Source organism: Temnothorax curvispinosus, unplaced genomic scaffold (genome assembly GCF_003070985.1).
Source record: "Temnothorax curvispinosus isolate PA1 unplaced genomic scaffold, ASM307098v1 QBEX01000258.1, whole genome shotgun sequence".
Classification (NCBI taxonomy): domain Eukaryota; kingdom Metazoa; phylum Arthropoda; class Insecta; order Hymenoptera; family Formicidae; genus Temnothorax; species Temnothorax curvispinosus.
In genome coordinates, this window is record NW_020210038.1 from 655,809 (window position 1) to 681,689 (window position 25,881).

At 41.2% G+C, this 25,881-nt stretch overlaps 1 protein-coding gene across 3 annotated transcripts in view; it reads right to left on the minus strand.

The window, feature by feature from the left end:
* Positions 1-1,178: 1,178 nt before the first annotated feature.
* The window catches only part of LOC112451818 (carbonic anhydrase-related protein 10), a 127,763-nt gene continuing 103,060 nt past the window's right edge, over positions 1,179-25,881 (minus strand). The window contains exons 5-10 of one of the 3 annotated variants that reach the window (XM_025011720.1): positions 23,917-24,012; positions 16,818-16,884; positions 3,596-3,750; positions 3,221-3,346; positions 2,729-2,777; positions 1,179-2,625 (exon numbers count right to left, since the gene is read on the minus strand). In XM_025011720.1, coding sequence (XP_024867488.1) covers positions 2,579-2,625; positions 2,729-2,777; positions 3,221-3,346; positions 3,596-3,750; positions 16,818-16,884; positions 23,917-24,012 — 540 coding nt within the window. In that variant the 3' untranslated portion in view covers positions 1,179-2,578. Of the gene's footprint in view, positions 2,644-2,728; positions 2,778-3,220; positions 3,347-3,595; positions 3,751-16,817; positions 16,885-23,916; positions 24,013-25,881 lie in introns of all 3 variants that reach the window. The other 2 variants (XM_025011715.1, XM_025011727.1) reach the window with 2 other exon arrangements.

The following is a 25,881-nucleotide window of genomic DNA, read 5'->3' on the forward strand; positions in this document are numbered from 1 at the left end:
TGCGCTCGACGGTATTGCCACGAGAATGTTTGACCGAAAAATCGCTCGGCACAGTCGAAGCGGCGGATTGCTGCCTCGCGAATGAGGCAGCGACCGTACGGTAATTCAAGCGCGGAAATTCCCGAAATATATACTGCTAATCCGAATGCAAATCAGACAGCTCAGAAACTTCATACAGCGCTACATACTTATTATTCGGTGTGTGACACACCATTTCCCGTGATTTTATTTCAAATTCAATTTAAGAACTTGTGTCACTCGTGACGAATTACTGGGCGAATACTGAATTTCCGCGTAGACAACTATTTAACGTAATTTTACGCACTCGCCCTCAAAGATCACGTAGTAAATTATTGACCGTGCATTGAATCAAATTACGTACTACACGTGATTTCATTAAACCGTGTGTTGCACGCGGCCGCGCACGAGTCCTTCTCGTCTGCGATACGTGATTAAATTGCAATAACGCCATACGGTGTACGGACGCGAAGCATGACGTTAACGGTGAAGAATATTGCGTTTTGACGGGCAATCAGTTTCTCTCGCATATAAATTATTCCGCAAATTGATAAAATAGGATCCACTTACCTTCGTGTCTCGTGAGGGCGAGACAGAGAGAGGGAGAAGCGATCTGCGAAAGTTGCCCGCCATTACTGCCGTAGATAATTAATTAAGGATGAAACGTGGTCTCACAGGCCGAGGCATGAACTTCGGGCCAGTGTTCAACCCAGTTTTGTCCCAGATAATTTGTCAGCATGCTTGAATTTTTGGATCGAGCGTGGTCCCGATGCTCGAGAGCGCGAAACTTTCGTTGAGCGCCGTTGGAACTTTACCTTACCCTTGACGCGCGTCGACGAAGAAATTTGTAATGACTAACTTTGAGGGGCGTGCTGACTCGAACTTTCTCCTAAGCGACTCTGGTTCGGAGATTAGCGGGTTATTGGAATTTATTAATTTACGCCTCCGATATTTCTCCTCGTAACATTGATGTATGATATCGTGTAAATTATTCGACGAGATTATCGCTGAATATATCCAATCAATGTAGAATGGCAGGAGGGAATGTGTAAGGAACCTATACAAAAATAAAAAGAAGATATTAGAATCGATGTAAATATGATAAAAAGAAAAGAGAAGAGAGAGAGAGAGAGAGAGGAGAGAGAGAGAGACACAGCGGATTGCTGTTGCTGTACAATATAACGTCGCCTTTATTATTACCGTTTGCTTATTAACCACAATTGTTAAACGTTCACTTTTTCATATGATACAACTTTATTCTCTATACACACGCTTTTTTTTTCCTCCCTAAGAGTTTCGTCTTCCGCTGCTTAACGTCTATTTTAGGTAATGTCTGTTCGTGTACATTTTCTGTGTTTTTATATACAAAAGCGCCGGATTATTCGTCCATCGGCTAAGCTAACGGAGAGCCAGCGTTCTCTTCCGCGCGATTGATCTACCACATGACTTCATCCTAATCTCTTCCTCTTCCGTACCATTCCTTCTTTATTATCCTACTCCTCTCTATCCCGGAGCTATTACGAAATTGCTCTCCGCCTCTTCTCCTCCTCTTCCTCCAATGAGATACCGGCTATTTCTTCTTCTGTATCTTCTACCGAGATCCATCACGATCGTCTCGCTTCTTCCCGCGCTTCCGCTTCATTTCCCCCATTCCATTTTCCATCCCCCCCTCGTTTCGTAATGGTTTTCGCTTTACATCGTTCACGTCGTATCGCCATTGGCTATGAAGTAATTGACAAAAACCTGTCAAATTAACTCGACCGAGTCACAGGCTCATCAGCGGAATTAATTCATTCAAACATATACATTTTATTTTCGCGATCTTTCATATGAAAACATATTGATCATATATGATTTTATCAACGATGGGCAGTTTAAAAAAGTTTTCTTACCTTAAGAGACAATGCCTATCTTCTCGCTATAGGAATCATCCATTATCTGAAAGTGCTATTGTCCATTTTACAAAATTATATGTACATACGTGTATATACGTGTATGTATATATACACATATCGTAATTTATAGTAACATGTATTATTTTAAATTGCGCCCATCCTTGATAACTCTTATAGTCTTCAATGCGTAAACTTACAAAACAGCATTAAATGAAAATCTGTATCGCAACAAGACACTTAAAGCTCCTTTGATCACTCGTGTTACGAGAATTACGTTAGTGCTGTAGCAACACACACGCAACTTTGTCCTCGCTACTCCGGAGAATAAAACAAAATTCGATTCATGTTGTTGCAAACTTATCTACAAATTATACGTAATGTATAATTTGCAGATAATTATGTACATATAACTTCTGCATGACATATTGGTTACATTATAATTGTTCGTCCATTTTGAGAGTTATTATACGGTATTCATTTCGCATCGACTTACAACCGTATTCAAAATCCACTGTTCTGTCTCTTTTTTCACACAGCCACGGCACAATTTCCTCGTTCTTCCGTTAGAAATTAGCTCTTTCCATCAGTATCCTCCCCACATGAGCTCGCTTCGTTCCACTCCCTTAGAGAAAAGTCCCCTCTCGTGGTCCTGCCGCGGGGTGGCCTCAGACTACGTTGTGCGATAGGGAACCGTCGTCCCGCCACGTGTTGGCTGGAAGGAAAAAGTCATCTTTTCAAATTCTCATCGAGACGATCCCTTCGCGGTGAGGCACGAAGTTTAAGGCTTCTCGAGCCTGGCTAACATCGTGTGTTACCTCTATAATGCATGTCCTGCGCCATCGACGGACACTTGGCGTTTCCTCGCTGCCAGAATAACACAGAAAGTGCATTTAAGCTGCGCGAGAAATACTGACGAGATTGATTCTTTTATGATCAATCAAGATATTTACAGCGAGGATATCTTCCACCGCATAATAGTAGATTGTAGATAGTAAAAAAAGGTCGAATTAAATATTACAAGTGATCTGTTTTTTTAATGCTAAAAAAATGTGAAAGAATAGCTTCTATTTAAATTAAAAGTTATAAAGCTCATTAGAGTTATATGCTTGTGCTAAAATAATTTATAGTTTATTTTTAATAAAATAATTAAAAAAAAAGAATCTATATTTGTTTTTTTCCTTTAAAAGTCCTTTAACGGATATGATGCTAATCTTACGATATTAGATTCACCGCAATATGTCAATTATCCCGATTGACACACTTCTTCGCACGAAGTATCGAATGATATAATCGCAGCATTATATTACCTTGGCAAAATCGATATTCGTTCGCACGGTTCTATAATGAAGACCCTGCAGCGGTCTGGAATTGTTACCGAGAGGCGCTTTCGGTGTGCTGACTGGGCCCTGCATTAATTTCCTTAGGGCGTACAGCTAATAACAGAAACAATGCGCTCTATAGAAAGATCCGTTGACTGATCCAACAGTATTGACAAAACTATTTTCGAGCCGTCCTACCGTCTTCGGCCGCTACTTTCGATGATTCGATTATTATTGCGAGACACGCAAACTCCCGCGAATCAGAACCGGAATTTAGGTGGAAGAGGCGAAGAAAAAAAATATGCCGGGAGAAGTTCGGCGGCGAATAAATCGCTGAACTAGTGAGATCGACTGACTGCTTACCTCTCGCGCCGTGATGTAAATTGGTTTGTTGAGGATCAGCCAGACCGCCGTTTCCCAACAACCGGGGTGCGTTGTACTGCCCTCGTAAGTCATGTAACCGGGGGTCTCCGGTAGAAGGCTTCTCAGGGACAGGTAGCGCACGGGTGCGGTGTCCCCTGAAATACAAATTATTAATAAGATTTGCGTCAGAGCCACTCTCGAAATAGGATTTAATTATCTCGCCTCTCGCGACGCATCTCAATTATTTTGCAATGGGTATAACCAAATACGATTATCAGCGAATTTCACTCGTTGGGATTTCCAAGGATTTCAACGATACTAGCTGGCTAAATCGAGCGATCAGTCGAGAAATTAATCAGTGATACTTTTAATGCTCGGGAGATTTTCGACAATTAGATGGCCGTAAAAGTTTAATTAGATTCCTAGATAAGAGTTCATGAAACAGAAATGCGTGCGTTCCGAGATTAGAAAATGGAAATTGAGAAGTAAGAAATTCAGAAGCAGTGTTAATGCACATTATATTTGTACATTGTGCAAGATGTTAAACGATACAGGAATAAATGATACACGCGAATTATATAGATCGTGAGACGTTACGTCTGATAATCAAGATATTTTGAGATGCTTGATTTATCAGCTATTATATACAGAAGCCGAATTCAACCGTCATTCGATGAATTCGCGGATTGTCCCGTTTTTATACGCTCATTTTCTGCTCCATGATATTCGACTCCTGAACACCAGCCGCGAGACTCAACGAACGAAAATCATTCTCGCAGCTGCATGCGGCGCAGCGTTCCTATAAATTCACCGATTATCCCGGCGTGCAGCGAACCTCGTACTTTTACCGATAACAGGCGTATGTGGATTATGGGGGATAGTAAAGCGTAAAACTCTCAAATCTTTCGCTCTAAGGCTTCTCGACGGCAAAAATCGGTGTCGCGATATTCAACGATGAACCATTTGCGCGATGCGCACGCGAATGCGAGTGGACGCGAAACGAGCGAAATTACTTGCGATCGTTTTTGCGAATTCGCCTTTGAACGTTTGGCACTCTGGCAAGAGCAAACTGGGAAACCGAGGAGTCTGAAAAAGGGGAAACGAGCCGGCGATGATTGACGTTGCGCAAACATATACATAAATCGTGCACAAGACGCGGCCATGTCTTCGCGTTTACACATTTAACCCGAGAACGGGTGCACCTGATTTCTTTTTGCATAAATGATCACCTGAGGTTATTTTTATACCCCAATTAAAAGTCATTATTATTAATTACATATTGCACATTTTTGATTGTTCCATAATTTATTACTAGTATTTGAGGATATGTATACCTATAGAGTTATTGAACATTTTTTTCTAGAAAAAAAATAGAAATAAAAAAATATTGAAAAACGAAAGAAGCGCATTAAAATTACTATGACGTGAGCTTCATTTTTTCGATATTGGGGTGTAAAAATCACCCCAATATCGACTAGGCAACCGTCCCGGGTTAAGTACAGAGTGGTGCATATAAAACCGGCCCTAAACGCAAAATATGTTGCAAAATACAGTTGCAAATAACTGTTCCGGGCCGGTTTGTGCGCTACCCTGTACAATCTGCATTTTCAACTTCCCGTGCACGTACGCGAAAAAAAATGCTGATACACTGAGTATCCCATAATTATATAACTTGAATCGAGAACAGTCACGAAAAAAATACACTGTTAAATATTAAAGAATAAAATTTAAACCAATAAATTTTGTTATCTTCGACAACCCCACACACACACACACACACACACACACACACACACACACGTGTGTGTGTCGAAATTTATTATTTTGACACAAAACAGTATTATTTTAACTTCATTGGTTTAATTAAATTAACGACTTATTAAATAGAAGCAATGGCGACTTATATAGAAATAATTAAAAATGACTGAAATTGAGTATAATTTGACACGAATTTAACAGTGTATAACTTTCTTTTTATAGAAACTGTAGAAGCGGCTGATCCTAAACTCGTATTATTACTAACGGTTTCATAGATTTTCTTCCCTCATTTCAGACATGTTACAATAATTATTGTCGAATGTCAACTTCGCCGTCGAAATAATAGCAGTGCACTTAAACAATAATGCTCTCGCAGTAATAACGTCCGCGTTGATTCTCAACATTTAGGGAGTTATAATTTGAAACGTCGTCGGTCATAAGTGTATCATATAACCCGGTAAACAGTAGAATTACAAGAACAAACAATGTGCAACTCGCTTGTAAGCCGTCACTGCGCGAATATCTGCGTCTCATGCAGAATGGTGTGTATACGTGATGCATTATGCACTATCCAGCATAAATTTCCATCGACAACAGTGGTCTTGCGCGTTTCATCGTAAAAGCTACAATTCCCAATTCAATTATTACACTCAAACAATCGTCGTCATTTTTACTTTTACTAGCTGTAAATACTTACGAATTTGAAGTAAAATAAAGCTATTTTAATGTTACTGAAGTAAAGAAATATATAATTGAGAGTTGCGAATGAGTTATAAAAGGTCATTTAATAATAATTTAATAATGAGTATGAAAAGTATTTTAATAATAGATTTTCGGATACCGAGCTGTAAAAATAACGTAAGAAAAACTGAAGTAAATGAGATTAACGTAGCGAGAATATTCACGTAATTATGATTTAATTCACACATTTAGATGCGACTATACCCGATTTGGCCGGATGGAGCGCCGCGCGAAAATGAATTTCGGAGACCATCAACCGTCCGAGATATGTGTCGACAGAATTTGCTCCTGAAGAGAGCGAGCGATGAGTTTCGAGTGTATATATATACGGTAGGATGCGCGCCGTTCGTGAACCGCCAAACGTCCAGAAGTGATTTGTATCTTTCCTACGTAACGCGCGCGGGGCGAAATCCAGCGTAAAAGGTCATCATTTCAGAATGTGCGGTGAAAATAAATCTTTCGCTCGGAACAGTGCGCGCGCTCACGCCGAGGATCGTATTTATCGGGACCCTGGGAGGTATGTTACCGCGCGGTTTCACCGAGCCTTCGATTCGAGCGCGTGTCCGTCTCTCTCTCTTTCTCTCCCTGCCCGACCAACGTCTCTTATATCGACCGGCGAAAATTAATCTTGCGTACAGCCGTTCAATTAAGGGCTCTTTAGCGTCCCTTGAAAAAAGAAAGAAAACGAGGAAACACGTACTCGTACGGTGATACGTGGTATCACCGTGTATATATTTCGGATGTACATAAGATTACCCGAATCTCGTTCGTGGACGAGATGAAAATCCGGCCTGAACCGTTTGTACATACGCCCGCGCCAGTTTATCTACAAATAAAGGGATACATATAATCCACGATAGCACGGTCCTACGTAGCTAACATCTAAACACTCCACTGCAATGTCCTTTGTATATATTGCGTCTATTTCTCGCATCGGATCCGTGACGCCCCGTCGTCGCGTCGTCGCGAACCTCCGCTCACAAACGGACACAATCTACCCTTTACTTATCTTGCACTGGATGCAGCTAAATTTACACAAACCGCATGGATATACGTGTTATGTGCACTATATCAAACGTCGCCGCGCTTTTTGCCTCATTAATTTATGCATCTAGACGTGAAGAAGGAATACGTCGTTCCATTATTATGTTCGATTGTGGAAATAATTGCCCGGTAATTCACAATACGTTATAAAAATGTAACACAGTAGACATATTTATCGGATGTTTTGTAATCAGAATATAAATAGCGCTAAAGAATCGAATGCATGCAAACGGAAGGATCAAAGGAGTTCAAGTATCAGCCGCGGAGCGGAATGGCGGACGAATTTGAGAGAGTAGATGTGTAGAGCAAGTCGCTTCGTAGCACAACGGAAACACTTTAAGTGCATCTAACCATCCTAACGAGCCCGTTTGAAGTAGTAACGTAACGCAACGACGATTTCACCTCTATATGGCGGCGAAAACCCAGCGTGGTGGTAACCGCGACGGGGGAGAGCGAGAGCGCTTCATCAAAATGTCGCTCTATACACGGCCGTCTATTTCTCGTATTGAGTCCGTGACATTAAAGATGGGCGAACGCGCGTTCTCGCAAATGGCAGATCCGGCACAAGGGAGCTCTGCCGTTTTGCCTCGCACAGAGAACGATCCTCCACCCCCGTGCGCCGACTTCCCCGGGCGCCCCCTCGCCACCCCTTCGACTCCCTCGTCGGCGTTTCCTCTTTTCGCGCGGAGATATTCTTAGAACGCCGACATTCAGGAACTCCGAGCGCAAAAAGTAGAAGCCGTCAAGTTCTTCTTGGGGCGGACGCCCGCCGTCGACCACCCCTGGCATCACTCCCCCCCCCCGTTCGCCATTTGGTGCTATCTCTTCACGTCAACATGTATCGGCCGCGTCTTACGCCCGTGCGTGCGTGTTTTATTTTTATTCATCGTCGCGTCCTGATTTCACCTCCTCCCTGGCAAACGAGGTCGGCGTACGAACACCGGATGGAGGATAAATGGAGCTTGAGGGGGGTGGGAGAGAAGAAAGAAATCCGGCGAGATGACAAGTAATAATAACGGGGGCGCCGAAGAACGGAAAAATATCAACCGCTTCGTACCGTCTGCGGCAACGAAGCGAGGCTGGAGAGGGACCGTGATGGGCGGATAAGGGTGGGAAAGGGTCCTCCTGGTGATTAATGAAATGCATTAACTCCTTCCCCGGGAAAGAGAGAAGAGGGAACCTGAGAAAAGACCGCCGGCTACGGAGATCGCTTCGCCGGTTTCGAGAGTCTGCGGGAGCTACTGCTATTGATACGTTCTCGCGCACACAAGCGAGATTAAACGAGGCAAAATGCAGTTGTATTATGCATTGTGGAGGACCGCTATAAGGAGGGCGGAGATCTATCGGATCTCTTGGAATTATCGCGTTTTCCCGCATTCTCGTTTCGACGAAATCGAAGTGGATTTTTTTTTTTTTTCAGGGAAGTTTGACGAAAGCTTCGTTCGTCGCAATTTTTTCAGGACTCGACTTTTTTGACATTTCTCATAAATTTTTGATAAATCGAATTTCTGCTGTAAGAGGAGTCGCTTGAAGCTGATCACTGGAAAAAACTCTGTTTCATAAAAATAACTCTCGTATGTATTAATGAAACGTAATCAAACGGATACGCAGTTCACTCGATCATATCAATATAATCGTTTTTCTCGCCAACAACGTAACGGGTTGAAAAACAGCTTGTTTTACATCTCTTATTTTTCTCCAGGAAAAATCCATTCCTCGCCAGTCGTGCCATAATTTACCGGGCGCGCCGTATAACAGCGGAATCTTCCCTCGTGAAAAAAAAACAGCGATTTTTGGCATGAAAAGCTATACAACACGTTCTCGTTTAATAATTCATGGCCGACGCAAATCCGTGCCGACGCACCATTATCTATTATCGAACCGGCCCGGTCGGCCGGTCGCAGATATTTCCGTGGAGGGTCACACGCACGACACGCGGCCCGGCTGGCTCGTTGCGTGGAAGTCGAGTATCGTCGGGAATAACGTGAGGTGCTCTTAGGAAAATTGACCGTGCCTAATGGCGCCGGCACACAGCGGCGGAATAATGATGATGACAGTGGCGATAATCGCAATATAAGAACATCTTCGACGCACGTAACGAATATCGACCCAACGGCACACAGTGTGCCGTGTAATACACGTTTGTGTACAATACGTATGTGAGTGTGTGTGTATTGTTTGACAGACGAGACATTCGTTGATTTTGCGTCGATTTCGTACATTAAGGTCGCCGCTCGATTTCTCGAAACGAGATTCTTGTTTGCCGAGTGAATAATTCACGGCTTGGTGCCGGCCAAGCTCTCGAGCAGTTTATTCTGTCTTATATCATCCAGACCGACCGCGCGGCGAGGGGAAAACGACCAAACGATCATTTTGCTGTTTACCCTCAATTAGCGCGCCAAGTTGGCGAGGAGATTTAATAAGGACTAGTATATACCAAATGTCGACATAATTCAAAATAAATAAAGAAACGTGGTATTTGACTTACGTGACAATTGAGTTACAAACTCATTACTAAATTGAACATTATATAAATATCTTCAAATCTAGCTGATCTTTAAGATCATTTTCTTGGAATGTTAAAGTTTTTTTAATTGTTTGGAATATTAACGTCGTTTTAATTAAATGTTTTATCTATAATTTTGTACGTACAAAATTAAAGTGAAAAATAATTTAAAGCTGATGGCAAACAATATATATAGCCGATGTATAAAATTGCGAAAATATTATACGCGCAACTTCGATTAATTCAAAAACGAAAATTCTACTTAGATTATGTAATTTAATAAAATTTTGCTCTTTTCCTATTTGTTTCTTTTTGTTACAATAAAAGAGAGTTTTCCTCTCACAAATATAGTCTCTTTTTTATTAGACACTTATTGCATTTGTCATTATTTGCGCGTGCAGAACCTGTAGCCTGAATTTAAATATGTATCTGCATATTTATTCATAACTACGTTCCCTTCGAATCGATTTGAAGGTAAGGTAAGCATCATAGTATATTCGACGTATATGTAGCAGCCCCAATATGTTTTGAGAGCTTTACAGAGATACACAGCAACGTATCAATAAATAATAACATCTGTATAAAACCACGCTACACGTACTATCGTTACATTGAAACCCGCCGCGCCGGCCAATGTACAGTGTACACGTAACATTTTCCGTATCTATAGCATTATTTTGTAACGTATGCCGCTATCAAATACGTCATATTTAATACGCGGCTTGTCAATTAAAACATTGCGATGTATTTATGGCCGTCAATCACTATCCTGAAAATATACGGCGTTAACGCGCAGTGCGGTTTTAACATATCACGGCTTATTTTTTCACGAGAAAGTGATTTACGATTGCTTCAAATAATATTTAAACATCATCCTTTTTTTTCTGGTATCTTCGAATATCATCGCGTCAGCAGAGCTGGTATCCGCGGTTGCCCCCCTCGCCGCGAGCGAGAAAAAACCCCGAAAAAGAAAGATTGCTCTCTCGGCCCTCGGCGTAAAGTGAGAGAGGATGGTCTGTCACCGTGATAAATTCACCACCTCCAATCCTCGTAGCTACGAAAAATATTTCTATCGACTAGGGAGATCGCGCATATAGGGACGGAGCGAAAGAAGGAAAAGAAAAAAAAAAGAAGAAACGCTGGGCAACAGGGCGGCGAGGCGTGAGACGCTGCCATGCACCGAAGGGGGATGCAACCCCCGCCGAAAGATAGAAACGCATCGGGTGAGAGATACCTCGCGCCTCCCGACGGCCGGATCCGCAAACTGGTTTCTGACGTTTCGTTATATGGCGAAACGCCACGTCTGGAGGGTCGGTAGCGAGGGCGGAGAATGGTCGGGGAAGATAGAAGGAGGAGGGGGCGGTTTTGCTACCCTGCCGTATTGCGACATTGTGTATACGATTGTGCAGCTGCGCGCGAGAGGAAAGAGAGATAGGGAGAGAGAAAGAGAGAGAGAGAGAGAGAGAGAGAGAGAGAGAGCGGCATGCAACCTGGATGCACCGAGGGCAAACGGGGGTGAGAGAGGGCGGAGGGAAGAGAGAGAGAGAATCAGAACTCTAAAGGGGTTGCGCGAGTGGGCCCCGTCGGTGGCAGGGGTAGCTATAAAATACAATTTCAGGGGTGTCGGTTTAATACCACGCATACCGCGCAAATATTTCATCTATTATCTACATTTCGTAGATACGTAGGCATTTCGCCGGGCGGTGTGCGGCTCGACGGGGCTGTAACGGGGCGGGGGTTGTGCGCGGAGTAAATGGCCGGGGATGTGTGCGTAACAGCGAGGCTGCGAATATTCCTCCGGTACTAGGGACTCCGTCCCGCTCGCTTACTTCTGTATACGGGTATACGAAACATCCCTTTCACGCGTATATACAACCGCGTAAATCAGTGCGTTTTAATTTACAGGCCGCGGTACGATTTCATACGCAAAATCTGACTGAATGATAATTACGAAGTAAGAAGATGAAAATATTATACCGTAAGCAGGATATTCCGTAAGACAAACATTGAAGCTAAATGCGCGTGTTTATTAGCTCCCTATTTGTCATCGCGCAAATAGATGTCTTGCGGAGCTACGAAGAAATTCCTGTGCACGTCTAAAAGATTAAAGACTTTATTCTATGCGTTCCGATATTCGCTGTCACTACTGAAAATCTATAGTGTACGTTACGTAAGCTATAGATTTTCAGTACTTGCAGTGAATATTGGAATGCAGCCATTAATGCATGCCATTTTTGCAGGAAAAAAACTGTTTTTAAATGTTACACATTCGCGCGTGAGAAATAGATTCCATTAGTTTAAAATTATCTTTTCCTTTATTGCTTCATCAAAATTTTAAAACAATTTACGTTTATTCTTGCCAAATATTCCAGGCACGACATATTAAAATATATCACAGGCGTGACGAATATGTGTGAATACTCGAAAATTCATTTATCGAGTGGAAATTATTGCTTTATAAAATTGGAAGTAATGGACATACCCTGTCGAACAATTTGTTCAACGCAGATTTGATGCAACAATTTGAAGAATGCAGTTATAATAAAAATTAGTAATTCTGATACATAATTTACTGGGGGCTTACGAAAATCATGTGCGAATAAACGGATACGTTCCGAATACGTCGCGGAAATATTCGATGACGCGTTGACGCTTTTCGTCGTGCTTTTCCAATCCATCTGCGCTGGTCGTAATCATCGTTAATTACGTCACACGCATTATTGATCAAGGTTTAAAAACACATTATTCCCCGAAATCGATTCGGCAGAGATATTACTGACGTTATTATTAATGATGCCGATGAAATCAATTTCGCAGTGCGTGGATAAATGAAAAGTCTTTACTTTCTCGCGATTGCATTGTCGTAGAAGCGTTATTAAACGCTTAACTTACATCCGAGCTGTTAAGAGTATTTTGCATATTTATACAAGCGTTGCTTAATATGCATTACGTGCGTCGTGAGGAAATTTCATTTTGTCGCTTCATCTAATTCGATAAAACTCTTAGGAATGTCTTTCCCACAATCGTGACAGCTCGACAGTGATCAACGATATCGTCGCGTTAAATAAAAAAGTCCCTTTAAAACGTCGTTCCACGCGGTTTCGTTCATTGGCGAGCGCGCGGACGCTTTTGCACGCGAGCGTTCTGTGTGCAAAAACATGTTTAGCTGATGAAAAGCTTGAGTTAAATAAATTTCACGATGGCATAGGCGAACTATTGTGGGCCTCGGTGTATGCAACGTGCCTGTCTCGGCACGTACACGACAATGGAATACTTAGATCCCGCTGTAGCTCCTCCTCCCCGCGCGCCATTTTCCATTGTCTTATGATTTATGTTCCCTGGTCGCGGTGTCAACAGGGTATTGATTAAAATACACACATAGCCGTGCCCGGGCGCGCATACAGATTTATGCACACACCAGCCGGCCGGAGTATGTGACATCGCCGTACCTTGTAAATCGACCCCCGTGTCGCCCCTTTCCCCTCCGTCCCTCCTGCTATCACGCGCCTGCCGGAGCGTTGATCGTGTTAACCGTGTAAAAAGCGCCAGGCACGCTTCCAGGTCGAATCGTTTAGCCGAGGAGACACCGAACGCTCTCTTATACGGACCCACGGACTGAAGGAGGTGACGGAGGCGGTATCTGAAATCCTACCGGGAAGCACACCGAGTGCGCATCGATGGTCCTTCCGCCCTTCTCTCTACCGGCGCGGCGTTTCGTCCCACTCTCTAAACCCCCTCCGCCCTCCCCCACGAGAATACTTGGCTGTAAAGTTTATTTTCTTCCTCGTCGAGCAATGCAACCAGCCGTGGCATTCGCAGAATTATGCCACGCAAGTTGAACGAGGAACGAGGCGCTTTTCTTGCCGTCGCGGGCGCGCGCGCGAGACGGCGCGGCGGCGGATGCGCGGATGCAAATCGCGGGAGGAAGTTCGTTGCGCCGATGGAATCTGCGGGAGAAGAGAGAAAGGCAGAAAGGGAGAAAGACCGTGCGAAGGAGAGGGAATCATATTTCGATTTTATGTCGGGCGCAATTTGCGTCCGTAAGTCGCGGCGCGGCGCGATGCATCAAAACGGCGGATCGCGCTCGCGCCCGTTCTTGACGCAGCGGCGCGAGCGCTATAATCCATTATGCGCGCCATCCATTTAATTTTAATATCGTAACGAGGCTCTGACGGGCGTTAATTCGCCGAGACAAGTTATGAAAAATCGCGGACGGATCGTGATGATATAAACGCGCCGCTACCTACAGCGACTCAATTCATGCTCCGGTATAACGCGCCCGCGCGCGCGCGCGTTATCGGCGCTTTGACACAACGCTACAATTTTCTTCCGCTTCAGTGTTTAGCATAGTTGAGTTAATTATAATTTGCGTGAAATGATATGAAAGCGATAAAATCAGATTAATATAAAAATTGCTATAGCAGAATTATAATGTTAAATACTTGGAAAAAGCGTACAATATAATAAAAAATATATAATAACGTTATATTAACAAATGTATGGTTGCGACAGCACCCACGAAATGCCAGATAAATATTGATACAAACAATTTATTATTTTAAATATTGTAAATTACAATTACTCGCGAAAAAAAAACAAAGAGACGTAGCTCAACGATTATCTCTTTTTAAGAGAAAATATACTAATTACTCTATGGTAATTAGAAAGCTGGAAATTTATTAACTAGTTGTCTAGTAGCATTGTTTCGCTTACTTCGATGCACGGGAAAGCATTACTGTAAGTAATTTACACCGTCGGTTCGCATTTTCTTCATTACTCTTGCTCTCCGCTAAAACGCTTTCTCGTTATTCATACTCACGCTGCTACTTTTACTTTTTGTCATTCTCAATGGAACGCGTATTTATAATCCTCGTATTACGATACAAACGATCCCTGCGATAATTATTTATAAGTATGCGAGACATTACGCGATAAAAGGGATGACTTTCAGGATATCGTTCTTAACAAAAAAAAAATTATCGTGTTACTCATTTACAAATTAAACGTGCGCAGTCATTGGACATACAGATCTATATTTTAAAAGATATGAAAGAGAGTTATTAACTGTGTTTAGAAACGGCTCTCCGGAAAGCATCCATTACTTATCCAACCGGATATGATAACTCATCGTTCTTATAAATTCCAACTTAAGATTAGAGAGAAAAGGGTGCTTTTCACTCTATCCTACGGCGACATAGACGCCTCCGCTGGCGCGAATACTCGGTGGGTCGAGGAAGTGACTCGTTATCTTAAGAGAGTCATTTCGTCCCCTTCGTCTTTTTCCTCCTCGTAGAGGCCCCCGCTCTCGACTTTTCACTCTCGACTCGAGTGCCATCCGCTACAGCCGTCGCTGCCGCCGCCACCGCCGCCACCGTTGCCGCCCCTCTAAGCCTCATCCGAGTATCACCGGCAAAACCGACACTCTTCTCTCCTCCCAACGGCGTTTTATTTATTATCCGCGGTTACTCCGGCGAACCGCAGCATCCGGGCAACTCTCCGTTAGAAGCTCGCTGCGAGTATCCGATGCGTGAAGCGCGTATTCATCGCGAAACCGCATATCTGACCCTCGCCCGCGCCACATTTTTCGCAGACTAGTCTTTTAACGGGAGCTCACTAATTGCAGCCTCGTCTTTCAGAATTTTCAGGCGACGTCGAACGAATCGAGAATTTCGGTTACCGCCGATACTAAGTGCGTTTGGCTCGAGAAAACTTTCTGATTTTGGTTTTCTAACATATTTAGATATCTCTGATTCATCTCTCTTACGAACATAAGTCGCGATCGGATATTGATGTTCGTGAAAAGAAAAATTATGTGATAACTTTGTAGAAATAACTTTGGTGAAACTAAAACGTAAAGAAAATATATTTTTGTGTATATATATATTTTTTTCACCAATAAATGCCAAGAATAAAAAGTCTATTTCTATAAAATAGTCCAGTATTTTTTCCTCCTTAAAATATTTAGGGATATTGAATTTCCATCTAGATCTATATATACGAGATAATTAGATCTCATTATTTTCCGAAGTTTCATCTCTTATGCCACTAGCGGATCCTGCTGTCGATAATATGGGGAGTGTTTCGGCAAAATTATTTTTGTTATATTTGGTTTGATATTTTTTTTTAGGTATCACGCTTAGCTTTTACTCCAGGATCAATGAGAGGACGCGGTGAAATTTCTTATAGAGCCTGCTTTAATATTAATGCATTTTGTGCTAAATTTTTAAACAGAGCCCACAAAACTATTTTTTCTTATTTTGAAGTTTTAACACCAAAACACCCCTCTAGGATCCGCCAGTGTGCAGCGCCATATATTAGGTTCCTTCGATGTGGAGTACGTCGAGACGATTTCAATGACACATCTAGTTGGGGTAGGAAATTAGTATCGAGCTGCGCACAGCTTGTTCAGGATTTACGTTCCGGCGACACAATACGGCATAGTTACGTCGTCTGTCGTTACATCGCATCGTCCGACGTACATTGTAAAAAGCACCAATGGAAGAGCGATCACGAATAGATAATTATTACACGTCGCTTGATTTGTCTCGACATCAATAACCACCTGCATTCATTAGCATCGAAGAGATCAGAACGCCGATTGCAATTTTGCATAAATATGGATGCATTAAAATTTACTGTTACTTTCAAAATCAGATCTTTTCCAACATAAAATTACACATTTCGTATGCCAATTATTACGTTTCACAAGTTTCTGATTGTTTAAGGAAATAATGGAGCAACGTTTAAACACGACACGTGCGATTTACTTTTGTAAATATACTCTTCGCCAATTATGAGGCTATTTGCTCGGACGGGAAATGCGGCAACGTATATACATTATTTATATTTACTCATATAATTAATAACAAAATTACAAAAATTAGAATTCGATGTTGTTTAATATCACTTTAAGATGTACCGCGTATATGAGAGGAACGAGATCATAGCCAAATGGGCATTACGCGCACACAAAGGAAAAGCTATCTCATCCAGTAAGACCTCGAAGTTGCGGGGTTAAGAGGGAAAAAGTTATCACGTCGTTGAACGAGATACAAGCGAGCGTGATATTACGCAATAGAGAGTCAAGGATGACGACAGAATTTCCAGCTTGATTTAGGAAAAGAGCGTAGGAGAAAGCGATTTATGCCTCCCTCCGCGATGTATTGTACTCACCTCGATGTATGACCTTGCTGAACACGCTGGTGATGATCTGCAGCTCGGGATTTAACACCTCGCCGAGCTGAAACAGAAAACAGCTTTCTTTGTGTATCCGGCTAAACGACAGTGACACCTTATACCGCACGTAACATCACCATCATCACCATCACCAGCACCAACACCCGCCCGCCGCATGCACCGTCGCGTCGGCGATGTGTCCTTCGCCATTCTGCCCCTGTCCCCCGCGCCATTTTCTCCGCCCTGATACGTTTTCCATCGATTTCCCATGAAAAGGGGTTGCTCGGTCGGTGCTAAGTGCACCGCATAAAGAGGTGAAGGCAAAGAGTCGTTTCGAAAGTTCTACACTGGGCGCCATTAAAGGTAACCGTAAAACCCCTGACTAAACCGACCGTGGACTTTAAAGTAACTATAAATAATAAAAGTTGATCTGCGCGGCGCGGCCGCGTGGGTCCGCCGTCGATCAAAAGTTTCGCCGTTTCCCTATTCCGTGGCACAAAATTATTATCGCCGCCTCCGCCTCGTCTCTCTATTCCGTAAATAGAGGTAAACAAGGGAGATAAGAAGATGGATAAAATGAAGTGAGATACGATCGGGGATGGAATTGCGCGCGCGGCAGAGGTACTTCTCTTTATAATGGACGTATATACTTCAGTATCCAGATTTATGGATAATCGTTAATTAAAACTATCAATGTTGTTACCGCATAAGAGAACGTTTTACAAAAGAGCTACTGTGAATGAATAATAGAGAAACAATGTCTCCATTAACCTTTGATGACATCGATTAAATCATTATAGCAAAGAAAAAAATCGCGTGTAAATATAAAGTACATTAAAAATGCATTATATAATATTTTTGGTCGTAATATTGAGATTTTGAGATCCCTCCTCGTTTACGTAAAATGTACTTTACGATAATTAAATTGGTATTTTAAAATATCTGCGATTTAAATGTTTTAAGAAGAAGTTAATATTCGAGTGCAGACTTTATATCTCGCAGATGTTTTATATATTTGTTTCATAAGATTTCATAGCGTTTTATGATACAACAATTATCGGCTAAATGGATATAATACTATTGAATTTATCAGGAGCTATAAGTTATGTAAAGAGGTGGGGACTGTTTTACCTCTTAATCCAGACACTTGAGAATTACATAGGACGTAATCGAGATTCAGTTGCGAGACAGGTAAGCGGACGCCGACGGTTTAATCTCCGTTTAAATTTCTTGTAATAAAGGGACCCTAATCTTAATTATGAGCTAAGAGAATTAATCTCAATGACGGCCGTCCTTAAACGTTCTTAATCTCGTCGCTCTAGGATAAACTTAACTGAGAAAATTCGCGGTAATCATGATTTCTTCATATTCATTTAATCAAAAGAAAGTTTTTTTTTATCGCCGATACGATGAAACTTTATAACACGTTATACTGACATTGTTCACATGCATGACACTTGCCGAATAATGTTTCACGAACATTTGAATTTTCAACAAAAATATAAATCTAGAAAATATTTATTAAAAGTAAACGAGAAGTACATTTCTCTTTCTACATCGAAAATTATTAACGATAATGTATGTTTTTTCCGATTTCATTGTTGCTTCGTTTAAATTAATTACTAAAAAAGTTTCCTAAAAATATATTTAATTTACCGTTATTAATTCACCGTTTGCGTTTATATGTCCAACATCCAATGTAAAATACTGCGAAATCAGCTGCATTAAATCCCAACATGGCACGACCAAAGTCTATCTAGTTAAATCCGGTCTGCAGTTGCGGCTTACGCCGTCAGCATGTTGTTACTTGTTTGGCAAATCAACTGTACACTAATTTGTAATTGTAGCTTCGTAATTTCCGCGGCAGTTGGGCAATAAACAAGCTCCAACGACGACGCCCCGTCCTGAGATCGTATCGATCGCGCGACGAGGTCCTTCTGGTCTCACTTCTGGCCGCGCTACGATGATCGCAGATAAAGTGTATTGCCCTGGAACCGGTGCAGGGAACAGCCAGTGCTCGGGTTCGCGTCATATTATGCAGTCCACCCGACGGACGTGGGGAATTAGCAAGCCCGATTCATTCATCCTCTCCCCCCCTCTCTCCGTCTCTCGCAGGAACACAAGGATCCTTCGTGCCGACCGAATTTCTCCTTTGATAGCGCGGAATTCCCGTCTTTTGTCATTAGATCAGGACTATACTGACTGACAGCCGCGCTAAATTGACGCGTAGCGTAATTACGGGTTAGCAATTTCCTCGCAGCAGTTAAAGTGATAAACAACCGGCCATGCTAGTCATTTGACTGTATTGATAAAGGATATTTGTCCACCGAAAAAAGGAGAGTGCGATGCCTTTATTGCGCTCTTAATTATAATTACAATGCACTACAATTGATCACATCGAGCCTTTTACTTTCAAAAGAACGAAAAGAAATTAACTGTTTTACATGCAAATTTCGCTCTTTTAATATCACGAATTCGTGTTTGTACGTAATTTACCTTTGCGATGAATCACAAGCAATTCGCGAAAATAAAGTCGCTGGAGTCGCGTGTGTTGCGAGTAAACTTTTTCCACCTCGCTCGAACGGGGGGGGGGGGGGGGGTTCCGAAAGAACTTTTTTTTCCCAATAGCTTTCCAGCATGACGCTTATACACCTCACAGATTTTAGGTCGTAGGTCGCGATTTCCCCGTTTCTCTTTCCAAGAAACTTTCGATTCCATTTAGTCACTGTAGTTTCTCTCTGACCTTCTCGCATTCCACAAAGCAATTGTCACGACGACGGCACGCGCTATTTACACGTCGCAACGGTCGCAAGGCCAGACGTAAAAGTGGCGCATAATCGCGTCAATTGTCGCATAATTGCGCGAATTATAAAAATCGCAATGAGTTTATTCATCAAGCTGCGTCTATTATAACGAATCGTTCCTTTGATGTTGAAATTCAGAACAACATGTTAGCGCATTACGGAGTTTTACGGAGTATTGACGCTTTGAAAGTTTCCGGCGTTGCGCGTTAAAACGTCGACGGGAGTTCGTTTAGGTCTGAGATCGCAGAAATACCGACGGTGTATCACCGAGGTACCGACTCATTTGGATCTCATCCCTCAGACACCCCAGGGTATAATCCGTTTGAATTACAGTCGTCAACCCCGTTGCCTCCAGACACGCCTTTACGATCTATTCGTCGGGAGATCGAGCACCTGTTAAAGGTTTCCAGGAAGGATGATGCCGCAATGGGATTATTCAAAACACTGACCTTTTCGGACGTGCAACCGCTGCATTTGCCCGGGTTTATATTTTGCTCTCATTGGAATTTATAAGGCGAAAATATATTTCGCGGTCACCCAAAGTGTTCTCTATTTATGCGGATTTTAATTTATAATAACATTTAACTCCCTCTCATTTTCGTCACACATCCGAAGCGTCGCGCGACTTTCTATAACGTTTAATTCAACATTAATCCATAGCGCAATTATAACTATAAATAAAATCATTTTGACTGAGCAATTTCAATTAATCAAAATTTTTCGATTTTTCTTCTAATATTTTTCTTCCGATGGAATACTAATCTACTATGGAATATATAGCAACCAAAAAATCTTTTGCATTATCTCTGCGGAAGCCGGATCATGAATATTTATACTTATCTGTCATATTAATCAGCAGACGGGCTGGCAAGCAAACGAGAGCTAATGTAAAAGCGCACGTAGAGGCGCGGCTGTAAATTCTAGCGGAAAAAGCGCGCTATTATGTTCGGTATTATCGCGTCGACGAACCCTTTTCATCGTCTTACAGCCATCGTCGTCGCCTTAAAGCGCTCGTAAACATCCCTCTTAAAAATATTCAGAAGTTGCTGTCGTTCGTCGACGGCTGCAAGCGGAGTCAAAGTGCGTCGTTATGACGCATAGTCGCTGCAACGCATACAGCTTCTCTCCTTCTTTCTCTCTTTTCCACTCTTATTTCGTTCGTCTTCGTTACACCGCGGTTTCGAAGGCTAAGTTGCTAAAGAGAGCGGAAAACGGACGGGAAAAGGGCGCTCGCCGAAAGAGGGTGCGAGCGAGATGGCGCAGGAGACAGAAGGTCGTCGCTGAAAGTTTCAAAGTTATTCTGAAGATAAATACAGTTCAGGTCGGCAGTGGTTATTGCATGTTTTATATCGCACCCTTTACAGGAAAAGGAGAGAAGAGGGAGGAAAAATGCATCACGTGACGATAATCTTTTTCATTTTAGATTATTATACGTGAAAAATATTCCGCTCGCGCGGCAGAAAATGTGGGAACGAGCTGGCTCACGTTTCTCTATTTCTGTTCAAATAACATAGCTGAAAACTCAGTCCATTCGTGGTTTTAACTACAAATGAAAAACATGTATATATAATATATATATATATCTATATATATACATATATTTCATAAACACGTAGATTCTCGTCTAATTCTATTTGGCGGTATAAAATTTCATAAAAGTTTACTGTTAAAAAAATTCTGTGTGTGATCCTCTATCTTTGCAAAGTTCTTTTTCTCGCAGTTCATTTTTGAGGTATAAATTTGTTCGTACGAATTAATCGAGAAAGATTTCTTCCATTTTCAATCTTGCGACAATGTCAGCAAGCAAAAAATTTAAATATTAGATTAAAGCTAATTCATCATGCATTAATTATAATATTTGTTCAAATGATGTAATAACGGACTAATGGGGTAGATTCCTATCAGCAAAAAATAAAAAGGAAGATCGTGAAGGAAGAGATAACGGCATAATAATTCCATTGGAGGTTGCAAATTCAGTTTGTAGATGATCTGGAGGAAGCTCGAGAGAGCGGTTATCCATGAGCGAAATAATTGCTCCACGATAATAATTCCGTTATTCGAAAAGAAAAGTACGAACGGAAAACGGTTCGTTATTTTCTGTATGATATTAAAATCGTATTCGCTTTGATCGATACTATCCGATTTATTCTTTACGCACAGATATACATTTCATATATTCGATATTGTTGTCATGTGAAGAAAAAAATATAATAGCAAATTTATTTGTTGTAAAAAGTACAATGCAGTATGCTGCGTAATGAAACGCGATACAAATTGTAATGTGATATTGTGTGTAATTTGAAAATAATATTACAGATATTTATATATTATAAATATCTGTAATACAATTTTCAAATTACACTTACAATATCACGTTATATCGGCTATTTTAGCTCAAATTAATAATTTTGTTTTATTATTTATATATATAACTCGTAACACTAAAATTTATAATTTTAGAAAGTAATGCGTTTTTTTTTAATAATAAAAATCTACACTGTTAAATTCGCAGTGTCAAATTATACTCAATTTGAGTCGTTTTTAATCATTTCTATGGATTGCCACTGTTCCTACTCAATATGTCGTTAATTTAATTAAAACAATGTTAATTTAACTAAACCAATGGATTTAAGATAATACTGTTTTGTGTAAAAATAATAAATTTCGACACGCATAGTTAAAATTAACAAAATCTTATTTAACTCAAGGTATTGGTTTTTGATCAGGTATTTGATTTTCATTCTTTAATATTTAACAGTGTATCAAGCAAAATTACAAAAAATTACAATTTACAAATTGTTGATTTGTCGATTTGCGTGTTTGTGATTATTGTGATTGTCTATTTTATAAAGAATGATCTCGGTCAAAAGTACGATTTGGCGTTTATAACGAGAAAAATGAGAAGGTATGGACCGACGAGGTAAGAAAAGACGTAAAAGAAAGAAACGAACAAGGGATAAAGGAGAGTCGCGACACAGCTTTAGCCGGCCAGAAGGTTCCTCTCAAAACTTTGGAATTTATTCCTGTGTTAAACGCCGCGCGTCTTGGAAAACTTACCGCGTGTTTGCGCGCAGCCCCCGACCGAAATGATTATGCCATAATAATGATATTGTTAGTTGGAAATGTAAGGGCTGCCGAGGTTTGCTGCTTGAAAAAATAACGGCTAATGTTCGCCCTCGCCTTCGTGATGTAATTAATACCCGTTGGAGAAACTTCACTGGTCTACCTGTAGTGCACATGCGCGCGCGCGCGCATACCTCTTATACGCGAATTTCTCTAAAGTTGTTTTTACTCGTGTCGAAAACATTTGTTACATCCTTCAACGTATTATTCTCAAAATTTTATAGAACTTGTCAGACTGTACCAAATTATTTTCTGGCAATTCATCTAGATGTGTATATAATTCCAACAAAAATTCCCGCGGAAGAATTAGCGAGTTTAAGGGAATTAACGTAATCGAACATTCGTCATTTATTCCTCGCAAGGCAAGTGTTATTAGCGAGGCTACATAGTGTCTGTCACGTGCTAACTACCGTAATCTCTGATACGCTGAATGCATTTGTAAGGGGAAGCTAAGTGCGGTCCGAAGTCGAGAAAGTTAGCATCACGATATGCGCCCTGCAATGTTAGAAACGGTTTCGCCATAACACGATGGCTTGACAAGAGTCGGGGGATGGGAAGCGGCGAAGGTGTTAACAACCAACATAATTATCAATTTACGCGGCTCGCCTAACTAAACGTAGGGTTTAGTTAGAAATCGATAGATTACCATGTAAATGAATTTGGATATGTATTTTTTAGTAGTTTACATTGTTATGTGTAATATTAATTGCATACATTGTTGCATACATAAAGTTATATGTCTCTCGTCGATCACTGTCTCGGCTTTATTACATTTAATTAAAACCCTGCTAATTAAACTCGATGTATATTTCCTATAAATTTTCACAGGTATCGCGAAATAAAAATAATTACTAAACAATATTGTTAATTTTTAAATCCTAATTCTTTAAATTTCAAAGAAACTCTTATATCACTCAACATCTTAAATTTAATGTTAAATTATTTTTCACGTTTTGTTTATTCTTCCAGAAACATATGCATTCTCAATTTTACTGAATGCAGCAAAGTTAATATCTGTGCGATTTAATTACGTTTTTATTAATGATGTATAAGATTAAATAACTGTAAAAATTTATAGCGTGGAAGTTATACGTGCGAAAACTTTTACGGACTTAAACAATTTGAAAAATGGACGAAACTTTCGTCGGGTGGACGGAAAATTCACTCACCTGCACCATTAACGAGATCGCCACCAGTCCCTGACTTTTATGCTGCGCCTCGCTCATGTTGTGATACAGTTCGGCATTAAAGCCATAGACTTGTATCTGCAACAGAAAACCACAAAGAAATTACCTTCCCGGTGGAATCGTGCCACGGGTATAATCGTATCTCCCGCAACGCGATCACGCCGACAAATTCCGTCCTCGCACGAACAAATTCTCGAGTTCAGAGTTTAGATTCCGGAACATTTCGTGCCCGACGACGCCTCGTACCACGTCGTTCCCCTTGTTGCCCCATGCTTCTATCTCCCCTCGAGATCGACTCGCTACAATCACGTCTCTGGTCGACCGTTGCCGGCTTTACTGCAGCTAATTAAACGCAGAGCCCTTGATGTATTAATAAATATTCAGGGCTAGATAAATATTAAGTCATTTTTTTGTGTAAACTCAAAAATACTCATACAAAATGCAGATATATAACAAATAAAAATACTTTGTAAAAAACATCAATGACTTTTGGACGGTTATTCTTCAGTTTTCAAGAGGCACTGATATTTCTATAAAAATACTAAATGTAATAAAATTATTCACGTCCTTTATAAATTGTCTTTATAAATTCTTAGCTTTATACATGTTGGATATTGTGTTAAAAATTGAAGAAATCGATAAAAGATTCCGGAGTATGATCTGCGCATTGGAAGTATATTCGGCTCCATCTTTTATGCCTTGAATAAATATTCCAAGAATATTTATCGAACACATACCTATTAAATCACATTCTTACGCGAGTATATAAATCTTCAGAGGCCAAGATTCTTAAGCGCATACCATATGTGGATGCACTTTTCCTTTGACATTTTTGTGCGCCTTCTTACGTCAGAATCTTCGTCTTTAGTAAACGGAAATATTCTCTCGTACTATGTACACTTTTTGTAGAAATATTGAACTCTTACGAGAATAAAGTTTCCTTCGATACTTGATCATATCTCGCCTTTTAACATTTCGCCTTTACCTTCATATTCTCATATATAAAAATAGATATATGTTATTATTACAATAAAATAAATATTCCTTTCGCTGCAACTAACCACATCCGTAAGATTTAATAGCAAAGAATGCATGCACTACGCGGCTCTCGTTGTTTTAGAAAGAAACCTAGATAAGTGTACAGTGTATATGCAGGTAAGTCGCAAGACGGATCTATCGTCGCGTGCACACGGGAAAGCAGCGTTCAGTTTATAGAGAAATGGAAACCAAGTCGCTCGTAAAATGTATCTTGTTTTTGGGACATACATCTCGTTTCGTGTCTCATTTCCCACGAATGTCACCTGCTATAAGTTTTGTATGCTGGATAAGGCGCGGAAAAGACACCGACGACGTGTACGTGTCTTTCTCGCGAAGAAAAGGATTTCGTCGCGATCGCTTTTCTTTGCAGTATTTTCACCCTCCCTCCTTTCTCTACACCTCACCCCCCCCTTTCTTTCTCTCGTAGTTTCCCTTTTGTCTCCATCGTTCTGTCCTTCTTCGCTGTATCCGTGTATCTGTTTCTTTTCTGCAGGTAATGGCATTGCTACGGCACTTCCGGTTGTGCCTAAGGGTATCTGAAATGCCCGCGACGCGCGACGAGTTCTTCTTCAAAGACATCGGAGTATGCTGGCTATAGCGCGACAGATGGGGGCAAGGATATGAAGAAAGAGGGATACAGGGATAAGAGAGCGACGTGAGATACGCGAGAAAGAAAAAGGTAGTGCGACGCGACGAGAGGAAGCGGGAGAATTGCTGGGAGTGAGTGTAAATCCACTGCGTCTGATCAAAGTACGACTCGTACTACTAGGAATAGGAAAGATTCTCTCTTTCTTCTCATTTTCGTGAAATTTTCTCCCGCCCCGACCGCTCCCCTTTCCTCATCGTTTCTGCCTTCTAGCAGGATATTTTTTTCTTGGTAGCTTCTTTCTTCCACTTTCTTTCTTGCTC